At 46.1% G+C, this 26,564-nt stretch overlaps 1 protein-coding gene across 1 annotated transcript in view; it reads right to left on the minus strand.

Annotated features, from left to right (window-relative positions):
• ST13 (ST13 Hsp70 interacting protein) overlaps positions 1 to 23,347 on the minus strand; it is a 62,830-nt gene extending 39,483 nt beyond the window's left edge. The window contains exons 1-3 of the mRNA XM_066596191.1: positions 23,171 to 23,347; positions 8,075 to 8,132; positions 3,741 to 3,804 (exon numbers count right to left, since the gene is read on the minus strand). Of these exons, the coding sequence (XP_066452288.1) occupies positions 3,741 to 3,804; positions 8,075 to 8,132; positions 23,171 to 23,280 (232 nt within the window). The 5' untranslated portion in view covers positions 23,281 to 23,347. The remainder of the gene's footprint in view (positions 1 to 3,740; positions 3,805 to 8,074; positions 8,133 to 23,170) is intronic.
• Positions 23,348 to 26,564: the final 3,217 nt, after the last annotated feature.

Consider the following 26,564-nt stretch of genomic DNA (forward strand, 5'->3'; position numbering starts at 1 on the left):
CAAATTGATCAGCCTGGAGATGCTGCCGTATAGGCTTGTAGAAACGGAGGCTTTCAAAAGCATGATGGCGGCGGCGGCCCCGCGCTACTTGGTTCCCAGTCGCCACTACTTTTCCCAGCCCTGCACGGCCACGTCTCCCGCAACATTGTACGCGCCCTCACCAACGCGGTTACTGCCAAGGTCCACTTAACAACGGACACGTGGACAAGAACAGGCGGGCAGGGCCACTATATCTCCCTGACGGCACATTGGGTGAATTTAGTGGAGGCTGGGACAGAGTCAGAGCCCGGGACCGCTCACGTCCTACCCACCCCCAGAATTGCGGGCCCCAGCTCGGTGGTGGTATCTGCGGCAGTGTATGCATCCTCCACTAAACCACCCTCCTCCTACTCCTCCAACGCAACCTCTGTCTCGCAATCAAGATGTGTCAGCAGCAGCAGCACGTCACCAGCAGTCGGTGTCGCGCGGCGTGGCAGCACAGCGGTGGGCAAGCGTCAGCAGGCCGTGCTGAAACTACTCAGCTTAGGAGAGAAGAGGCACACGGCCCACGAACTGCTGCAGGGTCTGACAGAGCAGACCGACCACTGGCTTTCACCGCTGAGCCTCCAACCGGGCATGGTCGTGTGTGACAACGGCCGTAACCTGGTGGTGGCTCTGCAGCTCGGCAGCCTCACGCACGTGCCATGCCTGGCCCATGTCTTTAATTTGGTGGTTCAGCGTTTTCTAAAAAGCTACCCACACTTGTCATGCCTGCTCGGAAAGGTGCGCCGGGTCAGCGCACATTTCCGCAAGTCCAAGACGGACGCTGCCACCCTGCGGACCCTGCAACATCGGTTTAATCTGCCAGTGCACCGACTGCTTTGCGAGGTGCCCAAACGGTGGAACTCTACGCTCCACATGTTGGCCAGGCTCTATGAGCAGTGTAGAGCTATAGTGGAATACCAACTCCAACATGGGCGGCGTAGTGGGAGTCAGCCTCCTCAATTCTTTTCAGAAGAGTGGGCCTGGTTGGCAGCCATCTGCCAGGTCCTTGGAAACTTTGAGGAGTCTACCCAGATGGTGAGCGGGGATGCTGCAATCATTAGCGTCACCATTCCTCTGCTATGCCTCTTGAGAAGTTCCCTGCAAAGCATAAAGGCAGACGCTTTGCACTTGGAAACGGAGGCGGGGGAAGACAGTATGTCGCTGGATAGTCAGAGCACCCTCATGTCTATATCTCAGCGCGTTCAGGAGGAGGGGGAGGAGCATGAGGAGGAGGGAGAAGAGACAGCTTGGCCCACTGCTGAGGGTACCCATGCTGCTTGCCTGTCATCCTTTCAGCGTGTATGGCAGGAGGAGGAGGAGGAGGAGGAGGAGGAGGAGGAGGAGGAGGATCCTGAAAGTGATCTTCCTAGTGAGGACAGTCATGTGTTGCGTACAGGTACCCTGGCACACATGGCTGACTTCATGTTAGGATGCCTTTCTCGTGACCCTCGCGTTACACGCATTCTGGCCACTACGGATTACTGGGTGTACACACTGCTCGACCCACGGTATAAGGAGAACCTTTCCACTCTCATACCCGAAGAGGAAAGGGGTTCGAGAGTGATGCTATACCACAGGACCCTGGCGGACAAACTGATGGTAACATTCCCATCCGACAGCGCTAGTGGCAGAAGGTGCAGTTCCGAGGGCCAGGTAGCAGGGGAGGCGCAGAGATCAGGCAGCATGTACAGCGCAGGCAGGGGAACATTCTCCAAGGCCTTTGCCAGCTTTCTGGCTCCCCAGCAAGACTGTGTCACCGCTCCCCAGTCAAGGCTGAGTTGGCGGGAGCACTGTAAAAGGATGGTGAGGGAGTACGTAGCCGATCGCACGACCGTCCTCGGTGACGCCTCTGCCCCATACAACTACTGGGTGTCGAAGCTGGACACGTGGCCTAAACTCGCGCTATATGCCCTGGAGGTGCTTGCTTGTCCTGCGGCTAGCGTCTTGTCAGAGAGGGTGTTTAGTGCGGCTGGGGGAATCATCACGGATAAGCGTACCCGCCTGTCAACCGACAGTGCCGACAGACTTACACTCATCAAGATGAACAAAGCCTGGATTTCCCCAGACTTCTCTTCTCCACCAGCAGACAGCAGCGATACCTAAGCAATACGTAGGCTGCACCCGCGGATGGAAGCATCGTTCTCTCTCACCATCAAAAAAGGGGACCTTTTTGCTTCATCAATCTGTGTATTCTATTCATCCTCCTCCTCCTGCTCCTCCTCCTGAAACCTCACGTAATCACGCCGAACGGGCAATTTTTCTTAGGCCCACAAGGCTCAGTCATATAATTTTTCTAAACAATTTTTATACGTTTCAATGCTCATTAAAGCGTTGAAACTTGCACCTGAACCAATTTTTATTTTAACTGGGCTGCCTCCAGGCCTAGTTACCAATTAAGCCACATTAACCAAAGCGATTAATGGGTTTCACCTGCCCTCTTGGTTGGGCATGGCCAATTTTTCTGAGGTACATTAGTACTGTTGGTACACCAATTTTTTGGGGCCCTCGCCTACAGTGTAATCCAATTAATTTTTTGCCCACCTGCATTAAAGCTGACGTTACATCAGCTGTGATGGGCAATGCAATGGGATATATTTATGTACCGCCGGTGGCTTCCTGGCACCCACCCATGCTGTGGGTCCACAGGGAGTTGTAACTGCATGTGTCCACTTCTAAAGAACCCCAGTCTGACTGGGGCATGCAGTGTGGGCCGAAGCCCACCTGCATTAAACATGACATTACCTCAGCTGTGATGGGCACTGCAATGGGATACATTTATGTACAGCCGGTGGGTTCCAGGGAGCCACCCATGCTGTGGGTGCACACGGAATTCCCATTGCGGAGTTGTACCTGCCTGTGACTATTTATAAAAAAACGCGGTCTGACTGGGGCATGCAGACACCTTGACAGAATGAATAGTGTGTGGCACATAGGTTCCCCATTGCTATGCCCACGTGTGCAGCTCCTGATGGCGGTGGCACAGGATTATATTTCTCATTGCTTCTGTACAGCATTGTGGGCTATCGCCCCGCCCCTTTTAAAGAGGGTCGCTGCCTAGCCGTGCCAACCCTCTGCAGTGTGTGCCTGCGTTCCTCCTCATGGCAGACGCACTTATAAATAGACATGAGGGTGGTGTGGCATGAGGGCAGCTGAAGGCTGCGCAGGGACACTTTGGTGTGCGCTGTGGACACTACGTCGTGCAGGGGGGGGGGGGGGTTGGGCAGCATGTAACCCAGGAGAAGTGGCAGCGGAGTGTCATGCAGGCAGTGATTGTGCTTTGTTGGAGGTAGTGTGGTGCTAAGCTAAGGTATGCATTGCTAATGAGGGCTTTTCAGAAGTAAAAGTTGTTGGGAGGGGGGGGGCACTCTTGCCGCTATTGTGGCTTAATAGTGGGACCTGGGAACTTGAGATGCAGCCCAACATGTAGCCCTTCGCCTGCTCTATCCGTTGCTGTGTCGTTCCCATCACTTTCTTGAATTGCCCAGATTTTCACAAATGAAAACCTTAGCGAGCATCGGCGATATACAAAAATGCTCGGGTCGCCCATTGACTTCAATGGGGTTCGTTACTCGAAACGAACCCTCGAGCATCGCGATAATTTCGTCCCGAATAACGAGCACCCGAGCATTTTGGTGCTCGCTCATCTCTAGTTATTTCCAATTCTGTTAGAGCAGTGTTACAGCTGTACAACACAATTGCCACCCAAAAGTGCTTACCCAAGTCACTTTCTTCACTTTCAGGCTTCTGAGGTGGGACATTGTTCTCCTGCACAGGCTCTTCCTGTAAGTGTAAAATATGTACAATTAAGGCAAATTATTTTTAAAAAGTAGATAAGAGTGAAGATGTCCCATAAATACTGTAGGAAGTGTGAGAACAGGAATTTAGGTCAGTCATGTAGTTAAAGTGGCAACCTGAGATTACAGAGATAGGGCGGCCTGCTTTAGTTCTGCCCCTGAAATATGTGAATGTTTGCTATAATACCATACTAAGCTGAACTTATCAGAACGGAAGGAGAACTGGAGGACCATTAAAAATTAAAAAAAAAAAAAAAAAAAAATCATAAAACTAAAATTTAAATTAAATAGAAAATCTATTAAGAAAATTACGCAGGTGGTTCCTTCCAATTCTACCATTCTAAGGCATGCCTTCATAGACTGCCTGTCAAAATGTGGTATAATGTAACACATACTGTAAAGCCCCATTTACACGCAAGGATGATCGCTCAAAAGACAGTTTGAGTGACAGTTTTGAGCGATCATTTTGCATAAACTACTAATGGACACGAATGCCTATTATTAGCTTCACTTCATTATTCGCCCGCGGGACAGCAGCTGAAAACAATGTTATGAGCGCTCTTGAAGGGAATCACAGCGTGCAGCCCCTGCTATCAGCTGGCCGGCCGAATGACGGTTTTTATGCTGAACTGAAAAGCTCCAGTTTGTAGCATTTACATTCAACGATTATCACCTAATAAAGCATAGCTTGAACGTAGTGAGCGATAATCGTTGTGTGGAAATGGGCCAGTCATTTACAATCGAGCAATCACTATTTCAAGCCCCCTGTGGTTTCAGTACATTATATGACACATTGAATAGTACCATTGAAAAAATACAACTCATCCTGCGAAAAACAAGTTATGATTTTTTGAAAGGGAGGAGGAAAAACAAAAATGTAAAAGTTGGGTTCAATTTTTTTTTTCCTTGCATACAGCTGAAAGCTCATAAATTTGGCAAATAAATCTAATTGACGTTGAGTGCAATAATTGTGATTGCAACTGTACCCTCTCTGATTGAGAATGGTACAAGCTACAATAAAGGAAAGTCGGTGCTATTGACCCTTGTGTTGATCTACAACTGTGCAGGGAGGCAAAAGGATTAAGTCTTTGTCTCTTATTTCCTGCAGCATCAGCTCCCCCCTTCCCCTTCACCCTGAAGGGCGAAGTGATCTGCTTGCTCACTTTCAATTGCTGTATCTCAGGCCAGATCATACCAAGAGAAGAGATCTTCATCTGGTTTTAAAGTCAAGATTCTTTATCTGTAATTCCAAAGTTTAAAGGGAATGAAGGTGTACATTTTTTTTCTTATAGAAGATCAGCTTCTAGAACAGGAACAAAGTACAAGGCAGAATGTATAGAATTTTGTCTCACTATGTTTGGTTCAATAATTCTCTGCTAACAAAAGGCAGGTATGCCGACGGGAGACAAAACTATTCACCCCACAATATACCCAAATTTTCATGGCATATTGGAAGAGAATTATTTACAAAACCCACTGAAGGCATTATATTGACATGTATAGGTTCCCATTTAAAAATTAACCCCCAAGTCACTGACCAATTCTTCACCTTAATGACAAATCAATATTTTTCATTTTTAATTGTTGCATTCCAAAAAACGTTAGTTTAATCTTTCCATCAACATAGCCATATGAGGGTTTATGTGTTGTAGAAAAAGTTGTATTTTTGAAATAGCAGCACTCTAAGGTACATATAATGTATTGCTTAACTTGTATCAAATTTTACTGAATCACGACAACCTACTATTATTGTCCTACGTAGCAGCAATACAGCTCCACAGCGTGATAGTACATCGCTGAGTGAGAAGAGTTTAACAAAATAACAACAAAAACGAACACATCGGAACAATTATTAGGTTTTTTGTCCTTCAGCAGTTATTAAAGGGGTCTTCTAAGGCTGGCTGGCAACGGGCGTTGCGAAGTCCTGCGGCAGATCGCCGCCGAATCTCCACCGGTCAGCCCTATCTAATAGAATCGCAATGATTCTCCGCTCGTGGACAGGGGCCGGCGCTTTCCATAGCAATGCTATGAAAAGCGTCGGCCGGCATGAGTCGCAGGCGGTTTAAATGTTTGCATTGAGGACATTCCTTGCTCACCTGTGACATATCACTTTCTGGTGTTGCTGCTTATTTCCATTTACTTGAGTGCTAAATCTTACATTGCTTTAAAGGGGTTCTGACATGAATAATGTTTTTATGCTTCAGCAGCCATTGTTCCCTGGTCTGCCTAATGGACACAGGGAACCCATGTTTTAATGGCTGCTAAAACATAAAAACATAATACTTACCTTGTCTCCTGTTGTTGTTGACATCGGGGAGGGGGGGGGGGATGTACTTCAATACCATCAGATCCCGTCAGCAGTGATTGGATAGGGTCAGACTTTGTAGGGACACATCCCGTTGACAAAGGGAATGACAACACCTAGTTGACAATTTTGTTCTTATGCTTCTAAGAGGATTTACAGAACAGATACAGTTTAAGAAAAGATGCATTCCTCTATGAGGAACGCAGGCATTTACTAAAACTGACATGCCAGGTGAGAAGACAGCTCCTCTTTAACATGCTATATCTAACCTGCATTTTTAAAAAGGAACACATCCCAAATTTGTAGTTTAAAGCTGGAAACAGTTTTTGTAAGCCAAAGCAAGAAGTAGATCAGAGTGGGAGGAGAACCATCAGTCCATTTAGATTTCCATTTACAGCTTCTTCTTGAACTCACTCCTGGCAAAGACTGCACCAAACATTAACACAAAAAAAACTACTTGTGGTTCCAGCCTAGTACTGCTTTAAAGGCTATGGAAACCTTCATACACAAAAAAAATATCCACACATCTTACTAAGGCTAACTTCACACAGGTGAATCACGGCCCGATATCGGCCTCGCCATCCATGTGAAAGTCCCGAGGACGCGAGGCGTTTTCATGTAAAAACACAGTCTTGAAACACTTCAGGGATGCAGGAGTCTCTCCCATTGTTTTCAATAAGAGACCCCGTATGGTGTGCACTTTGCACATAGTGAGATGCTGCCACTGGCCCCATTGAAAACAATGGGCAGTGCGATGTAAGAGCAAGATAGGACATGCTGCAATTTGATTTCCACATCGTGGTGCCATGTAAACATTGCACATGTATATGACCCCATTCAAAGGCCTCTGAAGACTTCCATTGAAGGAGAACTCACCGCCTCCTTTGGCAACCTGTTACAATTATTGATCACTCTCACTATCCAATATCTAATTTGTGTCTCCTCCCTTTCAGTTTCATCCCATTGCTCGTAGTCTTTCCTTGAGCAGATGATAGGGCTGATCCCTCTGCACTGTGACAACCCTTCACATATTTGTAGTCCACTATTAAGTCTCCTCTAAACCTTCTTTTTGCAAGATAAACATTCCCAAATCCTTTAACCGTTCCTCATAGAACATGATTTACAGACCACTCACCATCTTGGTAACTCTTCTCTGAACTTGCTCCAGTTTGTCTGTTGATGTCTTTTTTTAAATTGGGGTACCCAGAACTGGACACAATATTCCAGGTGAGGTCTGACCAAGGGCTTAATCACAGGAACGATATTCTCATGCAAGTTTTGTGCAATGTGATGAACACAAAACTCACACGAATATGAAATCCATTCTTTTAAATGGATTCATTCACACGAGTGATGCTGTGGGGGAAATAATAAAATAGCAGCACATTCTGTCTTTGGTGTTCCCAAATGCCTTGCCGATCGTTTTAAGACATGGCATGGCAATGGGACCTTATAAGACATTGCATGGCACCTCTTTTGATTTTATGTATAAAACAATTTTCAGTTGATTTTTTTTGCTAAAAATCGGGTTGGGATGACCCAATCCAATTTTGCAAAAATTTGTTTGATTTTGTTGCCCAACTGATCACAACCAGCAACATACTACAGGTTTCTTTACCTCTCACTGTTGATAACTCCTGATCTCCTCCAGCACCTCCAGGCATGGTTTTACAGCCCTCTGTAATAGTAGTTTGCTCTGCTCTCTGTCCTCCTGATCTGACAGGGGAGCAGACTATGGAAGGAGCTGAGCAGCAACCCATCAGTTTACTGACAGAATCTGATAAGATTTCAGCTCTTCAGACTGCAGTGTCTTGCAAAATAATGCAAGAATGGAAATCAAAAATTCATTTCCCAAAACACATTGATAGAATAAAAAATAATGCAAAAGGTGTACATAATCTTTAAATCTTAACATGACAAACTAAGACAACAGTTTTCTGGTGATTGTTACCTGGCTGTGCTCCTCGGGGGATTCCTTGGGAGGTGGAGACGGAATAGATGCCCCCATGCTGCAGAACAAAAAAGAACAAATAAACAAAACATGATTTGATTTTAATAACTGAATTATATCAAAATGACAACAAAACATTACAAAAATAGCTGGTCTTGTTAAAGACAACCCCTTTTAACCCTTTCCAATCCAGTGTCGGACCTCGTTCAACATTGATTTTGCTACATAGCTCCCATGTCAGGCAAGGTCTGACACATTTCTAACACTATGCAAAGGAGAGCTATGACATACAACCTGTCAACTGCATACTGTAAAATACACACACATTATATATTACTAGTTGATATACCCGGCTTTGCCCGAGTTGATTTGGTACGGGTTTTTACCTGTTGCTCACACGAAACATTTTATGAAGTCGTGGTCACATAAGAGGAACCAAGGAATAAAATACGTATACACAGAGGAGCGTTAGATTCTCCTCAGACTGCATGTACCGATGTCCCACTGCAGAATGTGCCACCCCTCCCACTCTCCTCATTTTACACCTTTAAGGCCCACTGTCCACGGCAGAGGCAGAATATCGCTAGCGATATTCCACCGCAGAGGCATGCTGACAGTTCTCCGAGATGAGCCCATCTGATAGATTGGCTAACCGCGGCAATCGCAGCATGCCGCGATTTAAATCCCGCGAGCGGAGAATCCCCATGATTCTTTGCTTGTGGACGCCAGCGATGCGCTGTCCATAGCAGCGCTATGGAAAGCTTCACAGAGCGTGATCCGCAGGCGATAAATCACCCTTGGACCATTGCCCGTGGACAGGCAGCCTAAAGGTAATGCCTATTTTTATAAAAATTTACCCCCAGACTGGAGGTTGCAGCCCCTTCTTAGCCTTGAAGACATGCTCCATCTCTGCAGTCCATGGCCACTTCGTTATGTACTTTACAGTCTTTCAGTGTACATACAGAGGTGAGGTAGATTCTCCTCAGCATAGACATATAGAGGTGAGGTAGATTCTCCTCAGTATACAGATCATTTCCCTAGGTTTTATGGTTTCACGCTTAGAATTGAAAATTGAAGTTGCGACCGCTTTACTTTTCCTATTTAGGACATAAAGAATAGTTGTGGTAAATTTCACGTTTGTGTGGTACAGATGTGTATTAATTACATTACATAGGGGGTCATTTACTTTAGCACTTACAACTGAATAATCAAATTAGGACCCCTTTACATTTCCCATTTACGACCTAAAGAATGCTTGTGCTAAATTTTACGTTTGTACGACATAAGGAAGTTAGAGAATTAGTGTCGAGTCAGTCATCAGGGCGTTCTATATATTTCTCACACACAATTTTCAAAAGATTAATAAAATCATTTTTATGCATTTCTGTTGAGTAATTTCAAGGAATCGACTACATGTTTTCCCACCCAAAACAAATAAGAGCTGGGAAGTGTGCAGGGGCAGGGAAACTGGTTTTAAGAGGGTTAAAATGTGCCCACTGGGGCAATGCCAGCGAGGAGTTTGCCTTGCAGAACCACTGCAGAGGAAATGTGCGATTACTTGGTAACAGTCAGATGAATGGTTGCCCATATAATAGAAGACCTCAAGTCTACTAGAACCATAGCCACTTATGACTCTTGCCCAAACAATGCAAGGCAATACAATCATTGTGAAGCCACGGCACCATTATGTGACTTGGTTCCGTTAACATATCATTATAGCGAGCATAGTTCTATTACTGTCATATATAGCAGCTACCCCACTTTATAGGGATTCTGTCATCAAGTTCATGTTCGGGCAGGATGAAGCCCAGTTGACGATGCTCCTTGCCCCCATGTGTGCTGAGCTGTGATTCACATTTGCTGAGCTGTGTCAGCCTCTCCCCACTGGCGGCATGAAGTCTGAAAGCTATTGCCCCTGCTTCTGTATAGGAAAAGAGTTGTCCCTCTGCATGCTGCGGGCATGGAGGGACTGGCACAGCCACCACCGCGACTCAGGCTCACCTTCCAGCGGAATTCCAAAGTTTGTTTATTCTGAAACACCGCAGTGTTTCAGACCACCACCACCCAGGGATCAAGATTCATCCTTGCCTTGTGTTCATGCTGACCGTATCCAGCAGTGTCCCCATGTTCCTGTTACTAGAGAAGCCAAATGCCTAATGACAAGATTGCAAAACTGTTTGACAGGAGACCCCTAGTGGCAGCTGCTTCAAACTTGATTTTCATTGGTAAAAAAAAACCAATGAAAGTAATGGGGTGATACAGAAGTTAAAGGGGCTGGAGATGTGCACGGTATGGTGAGGTGGAGACTGAGGGGTGCTATACACATAGACAATGGTCAGACAAACTGTATAGTGGCTGAATCAGTGTGACTGCAGCGGGCAGTTGATTGCAGCTAGCAGGGATTGCAGTCTGTGGGACAGGGAGCATGTTATCGGGCAAAGTACAGAGGGGTTTAGTTTAGGGGATGTGGTATGCCTCCCTGAAGGGTGTTTTTAGAGTTTGCCAGAAGTTTGTGCATCAGGGATTGCCCGGATAGTTTGGGTAGTGCGTTCCAGAGGACTGGTGCTGCTCTGGATTACTCTTGGAGGCAGCAAAGAGGTTCGAGTTCAAGAGGTGCTTAATCTGATTTTATTAGCGGAGAGGAGGGCACGGGCTGGGTGGTGGATTGAGATGAGGAAAGCAGTCTGGGGGGGGGGGGGGGGGCGCTGCGCTGTGGAGATCTTTATAGATGAAGGTAGTGAGTTTAAATTGAATTCTGTATTGGACGGGCAGCCAGTGAAGTGACTGGCACAGGGCAGCGGTGTCCGAGTAGCGGCTGGACAGGAAGATGAGCCTGGCTGCCCCATTCAGGATGGATTGAAGAGGGGAGAGTCTGGTGCGGGGGAGACTAATCAGCAGAGAGTTGCAATAAACCAGCCGAGAGTGGATGAGGGTAACAATAAGCGTTTTTAGCGTGTCCACGGTGAGAAAGAGGTGGATTCTTACGATGTTCTTGAGGTGCAGGTGACATGTTCAGACAAGAGATTGGATATAGGGGGTAAAGGAGAGATAAGACTCGAATATGACCCCAAGACAGCGGTTTGTGCTGGGAGTTATGGTGCCACACACTGAGATGGAGATGTCAGGATGAGGACGGTTAGTAGAGGGCAGAAACATAAGCAGCTCAGTTTTTGAGAGATTCAGTTTCAGGTAGAGAGAGGATATAGCGTTACAGACAGTGGACAGACATTACTCACTGGCAGAGCTCAGATGTGTCTGCTAAAACCTAGCAGCTCTGCCATGTCAGGGGTCACTGGCGACCATGTGATTGCTAGGACCAATAGCGGAAAAGAGAAGACAGAAGCAATTATAAAAAGCTTCCACCTTCTCCTCAGAGTCTGCATCTCCTACAGCTGACCACTTGGCCTGCTTCTGCTAGATGTTAGGATCCGTAAACTTGCGCCATATATTTACAATGGTGTGGGTTGAAAGTCTAGGTCCAAGGGTCATGTATTTACAGCATCTGGCCTGGAACAGGTTAAAGGTCATCAAACTAACCAAGGACGAAGTGCCGAGCGGCCTTAAAAAAATTTTAAAAAAAGGGATCAAAACAGACTGGTTGTTATGGCATAATTCCCTTAGAACCCAAGGGTGCAAGTAATGTAATAAATAGACAGAACCTCTCTCAATGACTGGAATGGATGAGACTAGCACATACAGTACAAGATTAAGATCCCAAGGAAGCACAGCGAATGGTATGGAGGAGTGGCATGAGCGATCCCTTGTAGGAATGTATGTACAACCGACTTGGAGGCCAGTGGGAGTTGGAAAAGTATGGATACTTGTCCTTTTAAGGAATTAAGGCTCAAACCCATATCCAGACCCTCCTGTAGAAAAGGACAGGTGATGTGATAAAGAATAATGCATAAGCCAGCGGCCACGGGGGCCTAAGACCAGATATCCCCTGTGGAAATACACTTGCGGCAGGGTCAGACAACAGAATTGTTAACTCCATTCTGTTTGCCCTCTTCGGTGGGATAACAGGGGGAGTCATGCCTTCCTGTATTCCCTGTAATCCAATTGAAGTTGAAGACCGGCAATAACAGGTCTGCCTCCTACAGACACAAATGGATTAGCTTGGGGTCTGCAGGAGTACAGCTGGTGGTAGGCGCTGACTTTTTCTGCATAGTCTCCGCCTCCTAGTGGCAGTTGCTATACCCACCGTCTTTATCTTTGTCCCCAATGATACAGACGAGAAAAACTAATTTTATAACTATTTTATAAGATGCATGTAGTTGAATGTGTAAAGTGTTCTACTCTGAGGAGTCCCACATCTGTTTGTATATTGTGCCACCTAAATCCAAAATTTGAACTATTTCCAACTGATGAGGTACCCAAGACTCATCTAGAGACTAGAAAACCATATAAAACTCTACGCACACCGGGTGAGGAGGGAAACGCAAGGGCAAATATACATAAAAATATCAATACAGACTTGGCTAAACATCACAAAAATTGAACAAAACTTCACAGAGAGGTGTGATCCATCTATCATACTGGATTTTCGAGCACAAGGCATCACGGCTTTAGCATGTGACTGTTTCCAGCAGGAGAAAACAAGTAATCTTGTAGATCTGATACCTTTTAATGACTAACAAAAATACATGATGTTCTAGCAAGCTTTCAGACTTACTGAAGTCCATCAAAGCAAAATGAAATGGATCTGAAGAAGCATGCATACTTCTACACACATACTTAGGACAATGCACAGACATGCATGTGGATAGTTTGCACTTAAAAGCATAGTTACTGATAAGGGAGTGAAGGTTTAATGGTTCTTGAATTAGTGTTGGCAGGGTCACCAGGCCAGCAGTGTTATCTGAGCTATAGATGTCTCATACTTTCCAGTCACACATGAATCCTCGTGAAAAATTTAACCCTCTATTAAAAGTGTCAAAAGTTGTTATAACTTTATATTCCCAAATTCTTCAATGGCTTTGGGACTTGAAATTGCCTTTAAGTATCATAACTTTCATATCTTCTATGTCGTATCCATGACTAGAGAAATGCTTGCCCACAGGTAATTCTGTTTCTCTCTGTTTAAATCGTGTGGTGATGAGATCTCACCCTCGCTTTAAGTTTTTGCCTTGTTTCTCCAACATAAAGGCCCCCAACAGGACATTCACTGTACAGGATCAGGTACATAACATTGGACGTGGACTATGTGAATGTTCCGGGATCTTGTAGTCCTGCTCTGTGTTGGGGATTTGTATCCTGTCCGCGGTTAGTACATGTGAGCAGGTCTGGCAGCTCCTTACATTACTGTGATACGTTCCTTTTTATGTATTGGAAGTCAATGCACTCCTGACAATAAAGTTCCTCAAGTTTGGAGGTTGCCTGGAACACAGAAGCGGAGGGTCCGGGAGTATGGTTTTCAGACAGTCTTTTTGATGTGTTTAGGGTGATAGCTGTCCCACCTAACATGTGATCTTTATGTATTTTGGTGTGCTGAATCCAAAAATCATGTCCATTTCCGCAAAACGCTGCTTACTAATACACTGTTAGGCCTCATGCTCACAGCTGTGTCAGAGTCCGCCAGTGGAATATCGCAGCGGAGTCCGACACAGCGCCCCACACTCACCTCTACGGATCTGCCGCGAGAGTGCCGTCCTGCGAGCATGCGCAGTGCAGCGTATGATGCGCCGGCGGTGACACGTACTCACGCGATACTTCCGCTGTGCTTACAGCGGAAGTATCGCGTGACGGACTGCTTCCATTGACTAGAGGGCCATGAGTTTTTTTGCAGCAAATAGAACATGCCACGATTTCTTTCACGCTGCAGAATTCCATGATAGAATTCCGCAGTGTGAACATTGCAAGGCAAAAAGCCATTAGGTTCAATAGAACCTAATAGCTGCAGAATAACGCTGCGGATTTCCGCCCCATGAAACGCAGCAGAAATCCATCTGTGGGCATTAGGTCTTACAGTAATGTGAGCAAAATTATAATTTATTGTTGCATGGGTATGCATGTCGCATCTGGAATGTATACAGGGATGTTCTTCAAGAGCACATGTTACACTGTGACTAAAATATGTTGGCTAGACAAATTGTTATGGTTGTCACAAATGCTTAATATGCCTATTCTCAATGCAATTGTAAACTTCAATACTATAATTGTGATTTTCATTTATGCCTTAAAAAATTCAAGTAAAAATGTGGAAAAAATAAAAATAAGATGTGTTGGCTAAAAAGTGGTTCCTGCCCACAAAAGTTATACTATGTAAGATGTTCCAACATACTATAAAACTGGTTGAGTTTTGAGTTGATATAAATGCTCTTTTTTGACCTGCACATGCAGTTGTGTGTATCATAAGCTGAACCGGTTCATTCATTATTCAAATAATTCAGTCAACAGACTATACGAATGTTTTTGTTGAATAGGTCATCCGACATTCGAACAGTTTGTGAACGGTGCAGAAAGGATCCTGCTATGTTCTGTTACATTTGTGGTTGTAAAACACCACCAAAACAAAGGACAACTATATCTGACTTTGTGTGTAAAGCTTATCACGCATATTTTGGGGTTAAACTGGGTGACCAAGAAAACCTACGAAGGGCAGGAGATGCGCTGAAAGTCTGAGACAGTGGACTAAGGCCTCCTTCCCACGAACGGATTTACGCCGCGTAAATTCACGGCAAAAATCCGCTGCGTTGCCCCCTGCTATTAGGTTCTATTGAACCTAATAGCTCAATGCTCACCATGCGGAATTCCACCGCGGAATTTCGCACCGTGAAATCTCCCGTCCTCACCCGCGGCATGCTCTATTTGCCGTGGGTGTACGCGCTGACGGCTTCCATTGCAGTCAATGGAAGCCGTCCGTTCACGCTATCTCCCGCTGTAACCAGCGGAAGATAGCGTAAAAAAACGCTTTCCCGCCTACCGCCGCCGCGTCATGTGACGCGGCCGAGTCATGTGACGCGGCCGAGTCATGTGACACGGCCGGCCGCGTCATGTGACGCGGTGGGCGTGTCACATGACGCGACGGCGGGGAAGCGTCTTCACGCTATCTTCCGCTGGTAAGTATGGGGTCTCTGGGGGGCGCCGTGACGGGCTTCACTGCGGAATATTACGCGGCGGAGCCCGTCACACTCGTGTGAAGCCGGCCTAAGAGTCAAAGAAAACAGCTAAGCTTTGGAGTTCTAATGGTGTGGCAAGAACCTCAAAACCATGTTGAGGACTGCTAATATTCACCATGTACAACACAAGGACAAAATCTTCCATCCAGTACCCAAATCTCTCCTCAGATCTGAGACTGGAGGCTCGCTGCAACCAAGTTCCTGTTATTATCTACATCTACACTACTTTGGAAATATCCAACAATTATGAACTTTGTCATTGCGATTTTCCTGAAGTCATTAAAGGGGTTGTCCCGCGCCGAAACGGGTTTTTTTTTTTTCAACCCCCCGCCCCCCGTTCGGCGCGAGACAACCCCGATGCAGGGGTTAAAAAAGAACAATGGCGAGTGCTTACCTGAATCCCCGCGCTCCGGTGACTTCTTACTTACCTGCTGAAGATGGCCGCCGGGATCTTCACCCTCAGTGGACCGCAGGGCTTCTGTGCGGTCCATTGCCGATTCCAGCCTCCTGATTGGCTGGAATCGGCACGTGACGGGGCGGAGCTACACGGAGCCCCATTGAGGAAAGAAGAAGACCCGGACTGCGCAAGCGCGGCTAATTTGGCCATTAGACGGCGAAAATTAGTCGGCTCCATGGAAACGAGGACGCTAGCAACGGAGCAGGTAAGTGAAAAACTTCTTATAACTTCTGTATGGCTCATAATTAATGCACAATGTACATTACAAAGTGCATTAATATGGCCATACAGAAGTGTATAGACCCACTTGCTGCCGCGGGACAACCCCTTTAATGACAAAGATTTCGGGACCTCAGAAGTTGATGGCAGAATGTGCCAACCATTCACTCAAGCCAAGTTTGAATGACCTGGCAGAGTTACTTGGTTCAAAGCTAAAGGAGAAGAACCTGTTGGCTCCCAGTTCCACATTTATGTATCATAACAGAGATAAAGATCTTCTGAAATATTTCCATATGGGCAAGGAGCTTGTATACAGCATTGACATCAAAGGACGTATTGAGTCAATGGGATGTGATAGTTATCTACCTGCAGAGTAGAGACTTTATCGTCAGTCTAAAGTGTGTGTTTCACAATGGCAATATATTGGATTCAATTCCTATTGCTCACTCGGTAAATATGAAAGAAACTTATGAATCCATGAAAACTATTCTCCAGGAAAAAACAAAAAAACAGAGATAGATATATCTATATCTATCTCTTGTAGTAGTGCAGTACACAGAAGGGGCGATAGAGGGCCGAAGACAGGACTTCTGGTGCAAGGGTTAACCAAGGGGTGGTGCAGGAACCAGATAAAAGCAAGTTCCTGCCAAAAGCATTAGAGAGAGGACCAGTGCAGCATAGAAAGGTGCTGCAGGCTGGTGGCCTAGCAAAGGCCAGAGTCCGAAAGTGATAACGCCCCTGGACTACCACCCAAGTTGGGGTGCTTATTTGAAAGACATGTATATGGACACTGTGTGATGTGCTGTGAAATGAACACTGGCAGGAGCCAGGCAAAGAGATACGCAACTCCTGAGCCGTGTTTACACATGTGGTGCGCCATTTCTGGCATGAGAGGTCAGCGATCCTGAGGCGAGGGCAGCCCGTTTGCTACACTCTCTATCATTGCTGGATTTTATGTGCTGACCTGAAAGTTATATTAATTCTTCAAGGACAGCAAACTGAATACACAGAATTACCTTTCTTCTTGTCCATTTGGGATAGCTAAGCAGAGGCAGAACATTATACAGGGACAGAATGGCCAGCTAGAGAGAATTTTACGATTGGTGAAAAGAATAATCTAGAATGAACCACTTGTTATCCTCAAAGTGTTGATCCCTGACGGCATATAAAATTGGGACTTATGAAACTGTTCGTAAGGGCTTTGGATCGAAATAGCGAGTGTTTAAAGTACATCCGTACCAAATGTTCTGCTCTTTCACACAAGAAGTTAAAAACTGGCATATTTGATGACCCACAAATAAGACTTCTAAATCAAAAGACAGAGAATTCATTAGTACCATGAAAACCATAGAAAAAGGATGCTTAGTCTGCCTTTTCTGACACGGTTACAGATTTTCTTGGCAACTTTAGGGCCGAAAACCATAACCGGCAAGTTCAACAATTGTTGATTGCTTTTCAAAGCCTGAGAGCAAACATGACGGACAAATTGTATTTCCTTCATAGCCACCTGAACTACTTCCCTTCAAATCTTGGAACTATGAGTGAGAAACAAGAACACTTTCAGCAAGACATCAAACCCCTGGAACATAGATCTCATGGCAGACTGGACACAAACATAACGGCAGACTATGGCTGGTGATTACAGTGTGACAATCCTGGACAGAACTATTCCAGAGCACCCAGAAAGAAAGTCTCTCCCTGACAATTACAATTAACACAACTATTGCTCTCTTGGTGAGACGATACTCGTTTTTTGACTTGAAACAAATATATTACGTGCTATTGCTTCTACAGAACTTATTATCCTAGATTTTAGACTTTTTAACCTCTAATCAAACCGTTGTTTGACGGACTACATATTTTTGAACTTCATTTGCGTAATCAGCAAAAATACTTAGGTCAGCAGAATTTTTTTTTTTAAAGTAGACCAGAGATATTTGGTGCAAAATTTTAATTCAACGTGGGCAACTATAGAGAACAAAGACTCCCATCTGCGCAAAATGGGAGGAGATCAGTAATAATTGCTCATGGGCGCTCGTGCAATGCATTGGGCATAATAATACTAATGTATTCGAGACTTAGGGTCCGTTTACATAGGATGAATGTTGGGCAAACGATGCCTGACACTCGCCCCTGTGTTTCCTCACTCCCATGCTCCTGCACGGGAGCTAGCAGGGCTGTCACACTCACAGAGCATCCAGCAGGGGGCCGGGCAGTGCAGGAAAGTTCTCTCTTCTCGCTCCCCGGCCCCTCTCCATTGAGATAACACAGCGGCCGTTCACTACTGAACAGCCGCTGTTTAAACTGAACGATGAGCTCATTGTTTATGCAGCATAAAAGATCAGCAATGGGCTCAGTTTAAAGAGCAGCTGTTCAGTAGTAAACGGCCGCTGTGTTATCTCAATGGAGAGGTGCGGGGGAGCGAGAGGAGAGAAATCTCCTGCACTGCCCCGCCCCCCTGCTGGCCGCTCTGTGGGCGAGACAGCTCGGCTAGCTCTTGTGCAGGAGCACGGGAGCGAGGAAACACAGAGGCGATGTCAGGTATCGTTTGCCCAACATTCGTCCTGTGTAAAAGGACCTTTAAGGATATATTGGAGACAAATATTGATTGTTGACTTTGCTTAGTCTGGCTGAATCAGATATTTGGAAAGGAAAGCTGAATGAATCTTTTAAGGATTGGGAGAAACAAAAGCAGGGAAGGCAAGGATGTTCCAGAAAATAAAGTATCTCAATGGAAGTTAATGGCGTGTAATGGGAGGAGCAAACCATGTCAGTTTCATCCTGTGCATATACAGAAGGGGAGTAGAGTACATCATGTAAACGGGGCTCTGCGCGGGGCTACAAGCGAAAATTTGAACCCTATAAAATGCACGCAAACAAAAAGACGGGCTGATGATGAAAATCTAGAGGTCCCCATTAAGGGTCATTTATCCAATAAGCTTTTGAGTGCACCTCAACTAAAAGTATTAAGTAGGGGTTTAGTGGGGTTTTCCCTTCTGTCTGTTTATTGCTTTTTAGTGGTAAATGATTTGCATATGTTTGCCTGGAAGGTGGAATTTTATCAATGGCACTCTTAAGGCCGGGCAATGTCGGCACAAGATCTAATGGCACTTCTAAATGAGGAGGAGGAGGATAGTCTTACGGGTAAAGTTTCCAAAATCTTTATCCTTAGGTTAAAAAAAAAATTCCTTCTGTCACTATTCCCGAATACTGACTTAATTGTAAAATTATAAATGAGGAGTTCAAGAAAGTTCCAAAAACTATTCTGAATGATAATTGTTCAGCAAGTCAGAGGAAAGCCTTGTATGAACTGGGTCAGATGAAAGACATTTTAACCACGCCGTCTGATGCCATTATCCGTACGATAAAATGTATGCAAAGAAGCTCTCAGACAACTGCGTGAAAGTAACAACTATACGAAACTGACCTTAACCCTTTCCAATCCACTGTCTGACCTCTGAAGACATTATGATTTAAGGCTGTACAGCTCCAATGTTGGAAGACGCCCGTCGGGGTACTCTTACTGTAGATTGCCAGCCTCTCTGCTGTCGGAGCCAATCCAGCGTGTCACCTCATGCAGTACTGGCTTTAGCCAGCAGATAGTGCAGTTGTATAACGGCAGAAAAGAGTAAGCCCCCTAGGAAAACCAGGATACAAATTGGATTGGAAAGGGTTAAACCCTCTGAATATGTATAGGCAGGAATTGGAGGTTATCCTGCGGGAGGCTTAGGATGATGGTCTGCTAGGAAAGAACGAATTGGTTTTGGAATTATCCCACCGTTTCATTGGTTAACAAAAATACACAAAAATGCAAGTAACCCACCGGGTCGACCAATCGTGTCGAGATAAACAGTTTGTGTGAGCCAAGTGGCGAACTAAAAGACCATGTGTTGTGGCCATGGGTGGAATCGCTGACATCAGATTTGAGAAACACAACGGATATTTTAGGTAAAGTGAATGGAGTAACTGGATGCGAATTCTCGCTGGTAGCGACACTTCATACACATCAGTACGGCACAAGGGTCCAGGAGCTATGGAGATCTTCTTGTGCGTCCGACACACCATTTGGCAAGCTTATTTTGATTTGTTGGGGTCGTGTTTTAACGGATCCTACCTACAGCTCCAGGGAACGGGGATGGAGGCGGCCGTGCAACCTCTTACGCCAATCTTTTCCTGGCGCTGTGGGAGAGAAGGATTTTCTTTACGGACCCGATGCTATTAATTGGGATGATACAAATGTGTTATCACTTTATAGATCTCTTCACCATCCGGCAGGAGTCAGAGATGGACTGGAATTATAGAGCACTTAAAATAAATACATATTATAATAACATCATCAGATTAACATAAATATGCTTATTCAGGTTTTTTTTTTTGATGTCTCACAAGCGTAATTTCATTGTGTATTACGCGGTGAATGGAGTCAATGAAAGTGCATTGATTTTCATCCACCCTCCCATACTAGCGGTTTTTCTTTATGGTGTCTAATACACACAAAAAAGAATGCAGCATGTTCTATTTTACCGCATAGTATGCACGATACAGCCCTATTGTGCTCTGTAGGTATGTAATAAACACTGTACATACATAGTTACATTGTATGTGTGCAGCGTTTATACACAATGTCACTAAACAACAGGATGTTTAAAAAAAGACAAGTCGCGCAGGACAGAAAAGTCGCCTGCCTACGCAGCGATGGCTTGCTCGCCGCCGGTTCACAGCTGGAGGACGCTGCCTTATACAAGCAGCATCTTACGCAGGCACTCGTGTGAGCCGGGCCTTAGGTTCAGTACTAATTTGGAAGGGTCTATAGTCTCAGGCGTACGTAGGAAGAAAGCGCCAGCCCAGCGTCACGTGTCATCCGTCCACGTCCCTTATTAACACAATATATGGATCCAATAAGAATTTATAACGCCGGCATCCATGTAGAGAAGCGGATCTTCACACGTGTAACTGCATCTACAGGAGCCACAATTGTGACATCGCGGGGTTGTGTATTTGGCGGTTCGCCCGCTACCTTTATATATATTGGCCTGACAGGAAAATTTAGACAACGTATCAGGGAACACGTACTGCGCCGCGGCTCAGCGGAGGACTCCGAACTCTCCAAGGTATAAACTTGATCGAAACCTTCCAAAATCCATCACAGATGAGCCAATTACTACTGAGATTCAGGGCAATGTGTGCCCCTGGCGAGGGCACAAAGGGAGGTCAAGTGGGTATAGTCAATAAATATGGCTGCGCCAGAAGGGGGGGTTGCATAATCCCTGAGTTTTGTTCTATGTTAGCGAAGTTTGTATTGCTATTGTAATGTATATTTCCCCGTGCGTTTCCCTCCTCTTCCGGTGTGGGAAGGGTTTTATGTGGTTTTCTAGGCCCATTATTTAACACACACCATCATTGCACTGGGTGATGCGATACGTTAAAAAGCACTGCAACGCGCTGAAATAAAACAGCGTTTGTTTGGCGCAGCCATAAAAAGGCTGCGCCAAACCGCTCATCTGAGACGCCCCACCTGCTAAAACACTGTAAATATCGCCTGGTGAGAGCGGCGTATGTGAGCCCACTTGCTACAGTCCTACTCTTGACTCTTCCTATAAGGGGCGCTGCGGGGGTTTCTTGTGCTCCTCCCCGGTTGCTCACGGTCTCTCTGCTTGGCAGTCTGTTCTGTATTATACTCCTCTCTAGTACAGTGCTGACGCGATGCAGCTCTGATGCGCCACATTATAAATGGGTGTCAGGGGCTGCCGCAGCCAACCGCGGATGTCAGTGCACAAATGCTGAGGTCTGAGAGGCTGCAGCAGCCTGACACCCCACACAGCAGGAATGTATCTGACAACCCAGCACAGACTGATGCCAACAGCCAGATTTGGAGTTGGAAAGAAATTATTTTTCCTGAATTGAGGAAATTTGGCTTCTACATCATGTTTTTTTCTTAATTCTGGATCCACATTGCAGCTGACCTTGTGTCTGGTCAGCCTTACATACTATATAACGTAGCAGCAAGGTTGTAAAACTCTCAAGTGTTGAGAAGTGGAAGGGGCTGTAGCTGCGCCCTTGTCCATGGGGCGTGACCGCGACTAGGACTGGTTCTACATTGCTGGTCCCCTCCTCCGTGCGGACAGCCCATGACGACAACACAGCAAGGACTACCTGAGGCTCCCCAGGTCGCCGCCTGCCTCCCCTTCAATGTTGTTCCAGCATACTGCAGGACAACTTCTAGTTTTATCACTTCCACGTTGGGGGACAACTACTTTTTGCTCGCAGTTTGTGAGGTTTCTTGTGAAGCAAAACTGACAGCCATTAGATTTTTCATTAGAAAAAAACGATTTAGTGAGGATTTTTTAAATTTTTTTAAATTTTTTTTATGTACTTCTAAAACTTGACTGAATGTTTTTAACATCTTTTTAGTCCCAGCTGGGAACTACAAGGACTTGATCGTTTTTACAATACACTGCGTTACTTCTGTATTGCACTGCATCTGTCAGTGTGGAGTATGTTGGCACAGGGGGATTCAACACCTTTTCTTAGAGGCCGCGTCCCCTAAAACTGCAACAGGAATCCGCGGCGGCTACGTCTTTTATTTCGCCGTGAACTTTATGCGGATTCAGTCCTTGTAAATAGGCAAAATCAGCGTGCGAGTTCCTGGCGCAGATTCCACATGGATTTGCGTTCACAACTGACTCGTCACTTCTGTTCTACACCAGTGTTCCAAAAAGACGTGCTGTGACACTGCACCGCCGACTGACATGTGAGACACAGATTTGGCACAAATCTACACCCAAGACGCCCGTGATCACGTCCTAAGAACCGTGCGCGAATTGTACGCAAGAGGCTCAGGCGCAGCTGGCATTGCCCCGCGCAGTCACCCATCCGTGTGCTGCCCAACTTTATCAGCATGTCCAATTTTTCATCTGCGCTTCGGACAAACACAGGACACGCAATCAGTGGTCATGCGGATAGCACAACCAGCGACAGGCCGCCTGCTAGACTGCCGCCTAGGGGGTCTGACAGATGAACCACACAGGATGTCCATGAACACTGAGGACTGCCATAAGTAGGGGCTGCCTGTCCACGGCTCTGCAACCTCCGCGGAGAGGCGGATTTGGGGGTCACTGAAGACTTTAATGGCACTCGAGGTCGGTGAAGACTTCTGCTGCAGATCTTCCATCCGTCCGTCCGGGTGATCAGCAGACGTAGCGTGACAGGAACACGCGGAATGCCCCCTGGGGACCCCACGATCCCCCCTGGCGGTGTGACATGAGCTCCTGCACACAGCCACCCCACGCGGCGCCCGCTCACCTCTGCAGCCACTCCGTGAAGAAGCCGAGCTCCGCACGATGCAGCATCGCCGGGTTGCTCTCACACAGGCTGACGAACTCCCGCAGCTCTCGCAGCTTTTGAGGGTCCATCGCTCATACAGACCGTCCGCGGACAAGCTCGCTGGAAGGAACTAGAAGCAGGGGTGAAAGGTGACGGGGCGTGGTTAACGGCCGTCACACAGCTCGGCGGAAGTCCGCCATGATGCTACACCCCGCCGGGGGACAGCCACGCCCACTTACACCCAAACAGCTTAGTTGGTTGTAAAGCACCAATCTGTTTTACAGCATCGTGAAAGGAGATTTTGTTTTACCTAATCCCTGACAAAACCTGAATTCTTGTGACCAGGCAACAGATAATGACCGCAGGCATCCGACCTGCAGCCCATACGTAAATAGTATGCACATGGGACGCAGGTACCTGCATCATCACTGAGAGACGGTGCAGGAAATACAAATATTAACAGACGGCTGGCATCCGCTCCACCAGTGTGAAGCCGGACTTCGTAGGAGGTAAAGGCGAACTTCACACAGCTGAGTGCGATATCACACCAACATACCATATCCCTGTGGCTGCGAGGCGGTTTTGTAACAATCGCGAAGTTTCTCCCATTGTTTTCAATAGAAGATCTCGCACTGCGAGCACATGGTGTGATGTCGCCGGCCCCACGGACAACAATGGGAGACGTGAGCACACAGGAAGCAGAACGTGCCGCGATGTGTTCCCTGCATCGCTCATGTGTGACCTTATTCCAAAGAATAGGGTTCATATTTGTGCGATAATTCTGTGAATAAGCAAACAAAGCTGTACTGCGCATGACCGCCTCTGGGTACACAGTTACACGCAGTGTATTACGCGGCCGCACGCAGCGCTCCTTTGTGTGAGCCCGGCATTATTCAGACCGCTACCTGTAATCCGTAATTTACAAGAAGCCCCGGGAACGCTCGCCTTCCTGCAGTTCCAGGAGCAGCTTGTTGAGCGCCTTCTGTGTGACACCGCCGCACCTCAGCAACAATACAAAGCCTGACACATTGCCACTTTTTACACCCCATCCCTGCCGCTGAGGTCACAAAATACCCCCCAAAAAAGCATGAGAGGAGGGGGGATACCCGGTTTTATTGCCCCATGTGCCCATTACAACCAGGCCCCTGTAATTACCCGTGTCTTCAACGGCTGGGTCGGATTCCTACTGCGAGATTCTCCCAGCGGGATGCGACTCGTGACCCACAGCTTACCAGTCTGGCGTCTTCGCTCTGCTCTGCGGATTTGCCGGCTGGCCCACAGCTGCACATGTGCAGTGCAGAGCTGGCACTAACGCGGCAGTGCGAGGCTCGCATTAAAATAGGTCATGCCACGATTTTGTTTCTGCGAGAGTTTTACACAAAGTTGTGGCTGTCTGCATAGGATTGCATAATCCTATGGCAGCGTGACAGCGGAAATTCTGCGTGAAATCTCACCGCGGAATTTCCACCGTGTGCATTCAGTCTTCGGTTTGGGTCCGTTGTGCATACAGACATAAGATTAGGGCCACAATGGGTATGTATTTGAACACAGGACAAACAGGCGTATCCATTTTGGGGTGTAAATCCTCATTTTCATGTGCACTATAGAAAAAAAACTCTTTAAAATGACCTATTTGGAAATATATGCAATTTTATTTTTTCTCCTCTCCATATTTTCTAATGTGTTTGCAGAATAAAGTAAACAGATGGAAATATATATCTTAGCAAAAATTTGTTCAGTATGTTTACATATATTTGAGATATTGCAGTTGGAAATGTGAAAAAATTACAATTTTTTTCCAAATTTGACACTTTTAATAAATATACACAAGTTCTATCGGTCTATTTTTACCACCTAAATAAAGTACAATATGTGGCGAAAAAACATTGTCAGAATCACTGGGATATGCAAAACCTTTACGGAGTTATTCTATGTTATAGTGACACGTCAGATTTCCAAAATTTGAAATCAATGAGAGCCATGCCTGCAGATACCAGCGCCGTTCACTACATGGATGAGCTTCTGAATAGTGTATTTATCAGAGCATATAGGCTGCTATACACTATTAATGAGCCCATATCACATACATGCGACAGTACCTTCTCTTGATATACCAGAGATTTATCTAAGATATAATCAAAATATTCATCGTTGACACACTACCCTATTGGCCGATAATTCGGTGTGTTCTTGTACGCGTGTGGTATGTCATATTTGTTCTAGCCCACCATTAATCACAGGTTATCCGTTACTGTGGCTACTGTGCCCGTTTTGTGAATGTTTTTGAAGAGATATTTAATAAAGTTTAATATTTTAATATAAGTCTTTTCTGTGAAGGTCAACTGTTAATGACCTATCCTAATGATAGGTCATTAATAGTAGTTCCACGGAAAACCCCTTTAAGGTGCAAACAGGCTTGGTCACTAAGGGGTTGTCTAGTTCACATATGAAATTATATCCGCTGGACGGGTGAAAACTGATAGATTAGTGGGGTCCTATGTAACCCAGCACTATTCTGCCTGCACTCTGCCATCACCACATGCAGAGTAATGGGCTGCCATTGTGACATCACTGAACCCCAGAGCTCTATAGACAGCGGTCCTGTAATTAAGGCAGCTTTCACACGGGCTACAAAATCATGTGACATTTCCAGCGATGCGACAGTGCTACAAAATACGTTTGTGAAGCCTATGCTTTTCAATAGTTTCATTCACATTAGCGATGTTTTCACTTAAGCGATGTGGCGAGAAACAAAATCCCAGTATGCGCTATCTTTCTGCGATGTGAAATTATTTTTATCTCCCATGTTTCCCAATGGAGCCTGCTTGATACGTTTTTAACATTAGAAACTACTATTGCCTTTTTTGATAAAAATCGTGTGATTTTATTGTGGGCAGCAGTGTTGCGAGATCATCAAGAAAAAGCGGCGCTGACGCTACAAAATCATGTGTACAAAGCTGTGATATCGCCGTGATCTTCTAGCAGCGATATCGCAGTCCATGTGTAAGAGGCCTCATGTCCACAGGTGGGTCAGACTCCGCGGGCGGGAGCCCACAGTGGAATCTCACCCTGAGGGCTCTTTCCCACGAGCGTATATCAGCCGCCATTTTCACGGCCAGCTAATATATCCGCTGTGATCTGATGGATTGGATTCCAATGCATCAGATCACATGGCCGTATTCCTGAGACATAAAAGCGCCCGGCTGGCCAAGTTTAGCTCTGCCCCCTCCCATTGCAAAGAGACAGCGGTGAGGAGAGCAGAGGTGAGCCTGCGAGGGGAATGGAGGGGAAAGGGGCGACAGCATGGTAGACTCGGCATACATGCGTCGGGACCCATGCTGTCTGAACGGGCGCACAAATGTTTGATTTGTGC

The sequence above is a fragment of the Eleutherodactylus coqui genome, chromosome 3 (assembly GCF_035609145.1).
Source record: "Eleutherodactylus coqui strain aEleCoq1 chromosome 3, aEleCoq1.hap1, whole genome shotgun sequence".
Classification (NCBI taxonomy): domain Eukaryota; kingdom Metazoa; phylum Chordata; class Amphibia; order Anura; family Eleutherodactylidae; genus Eleutherodactylus; species Eleutherodactylus coqui.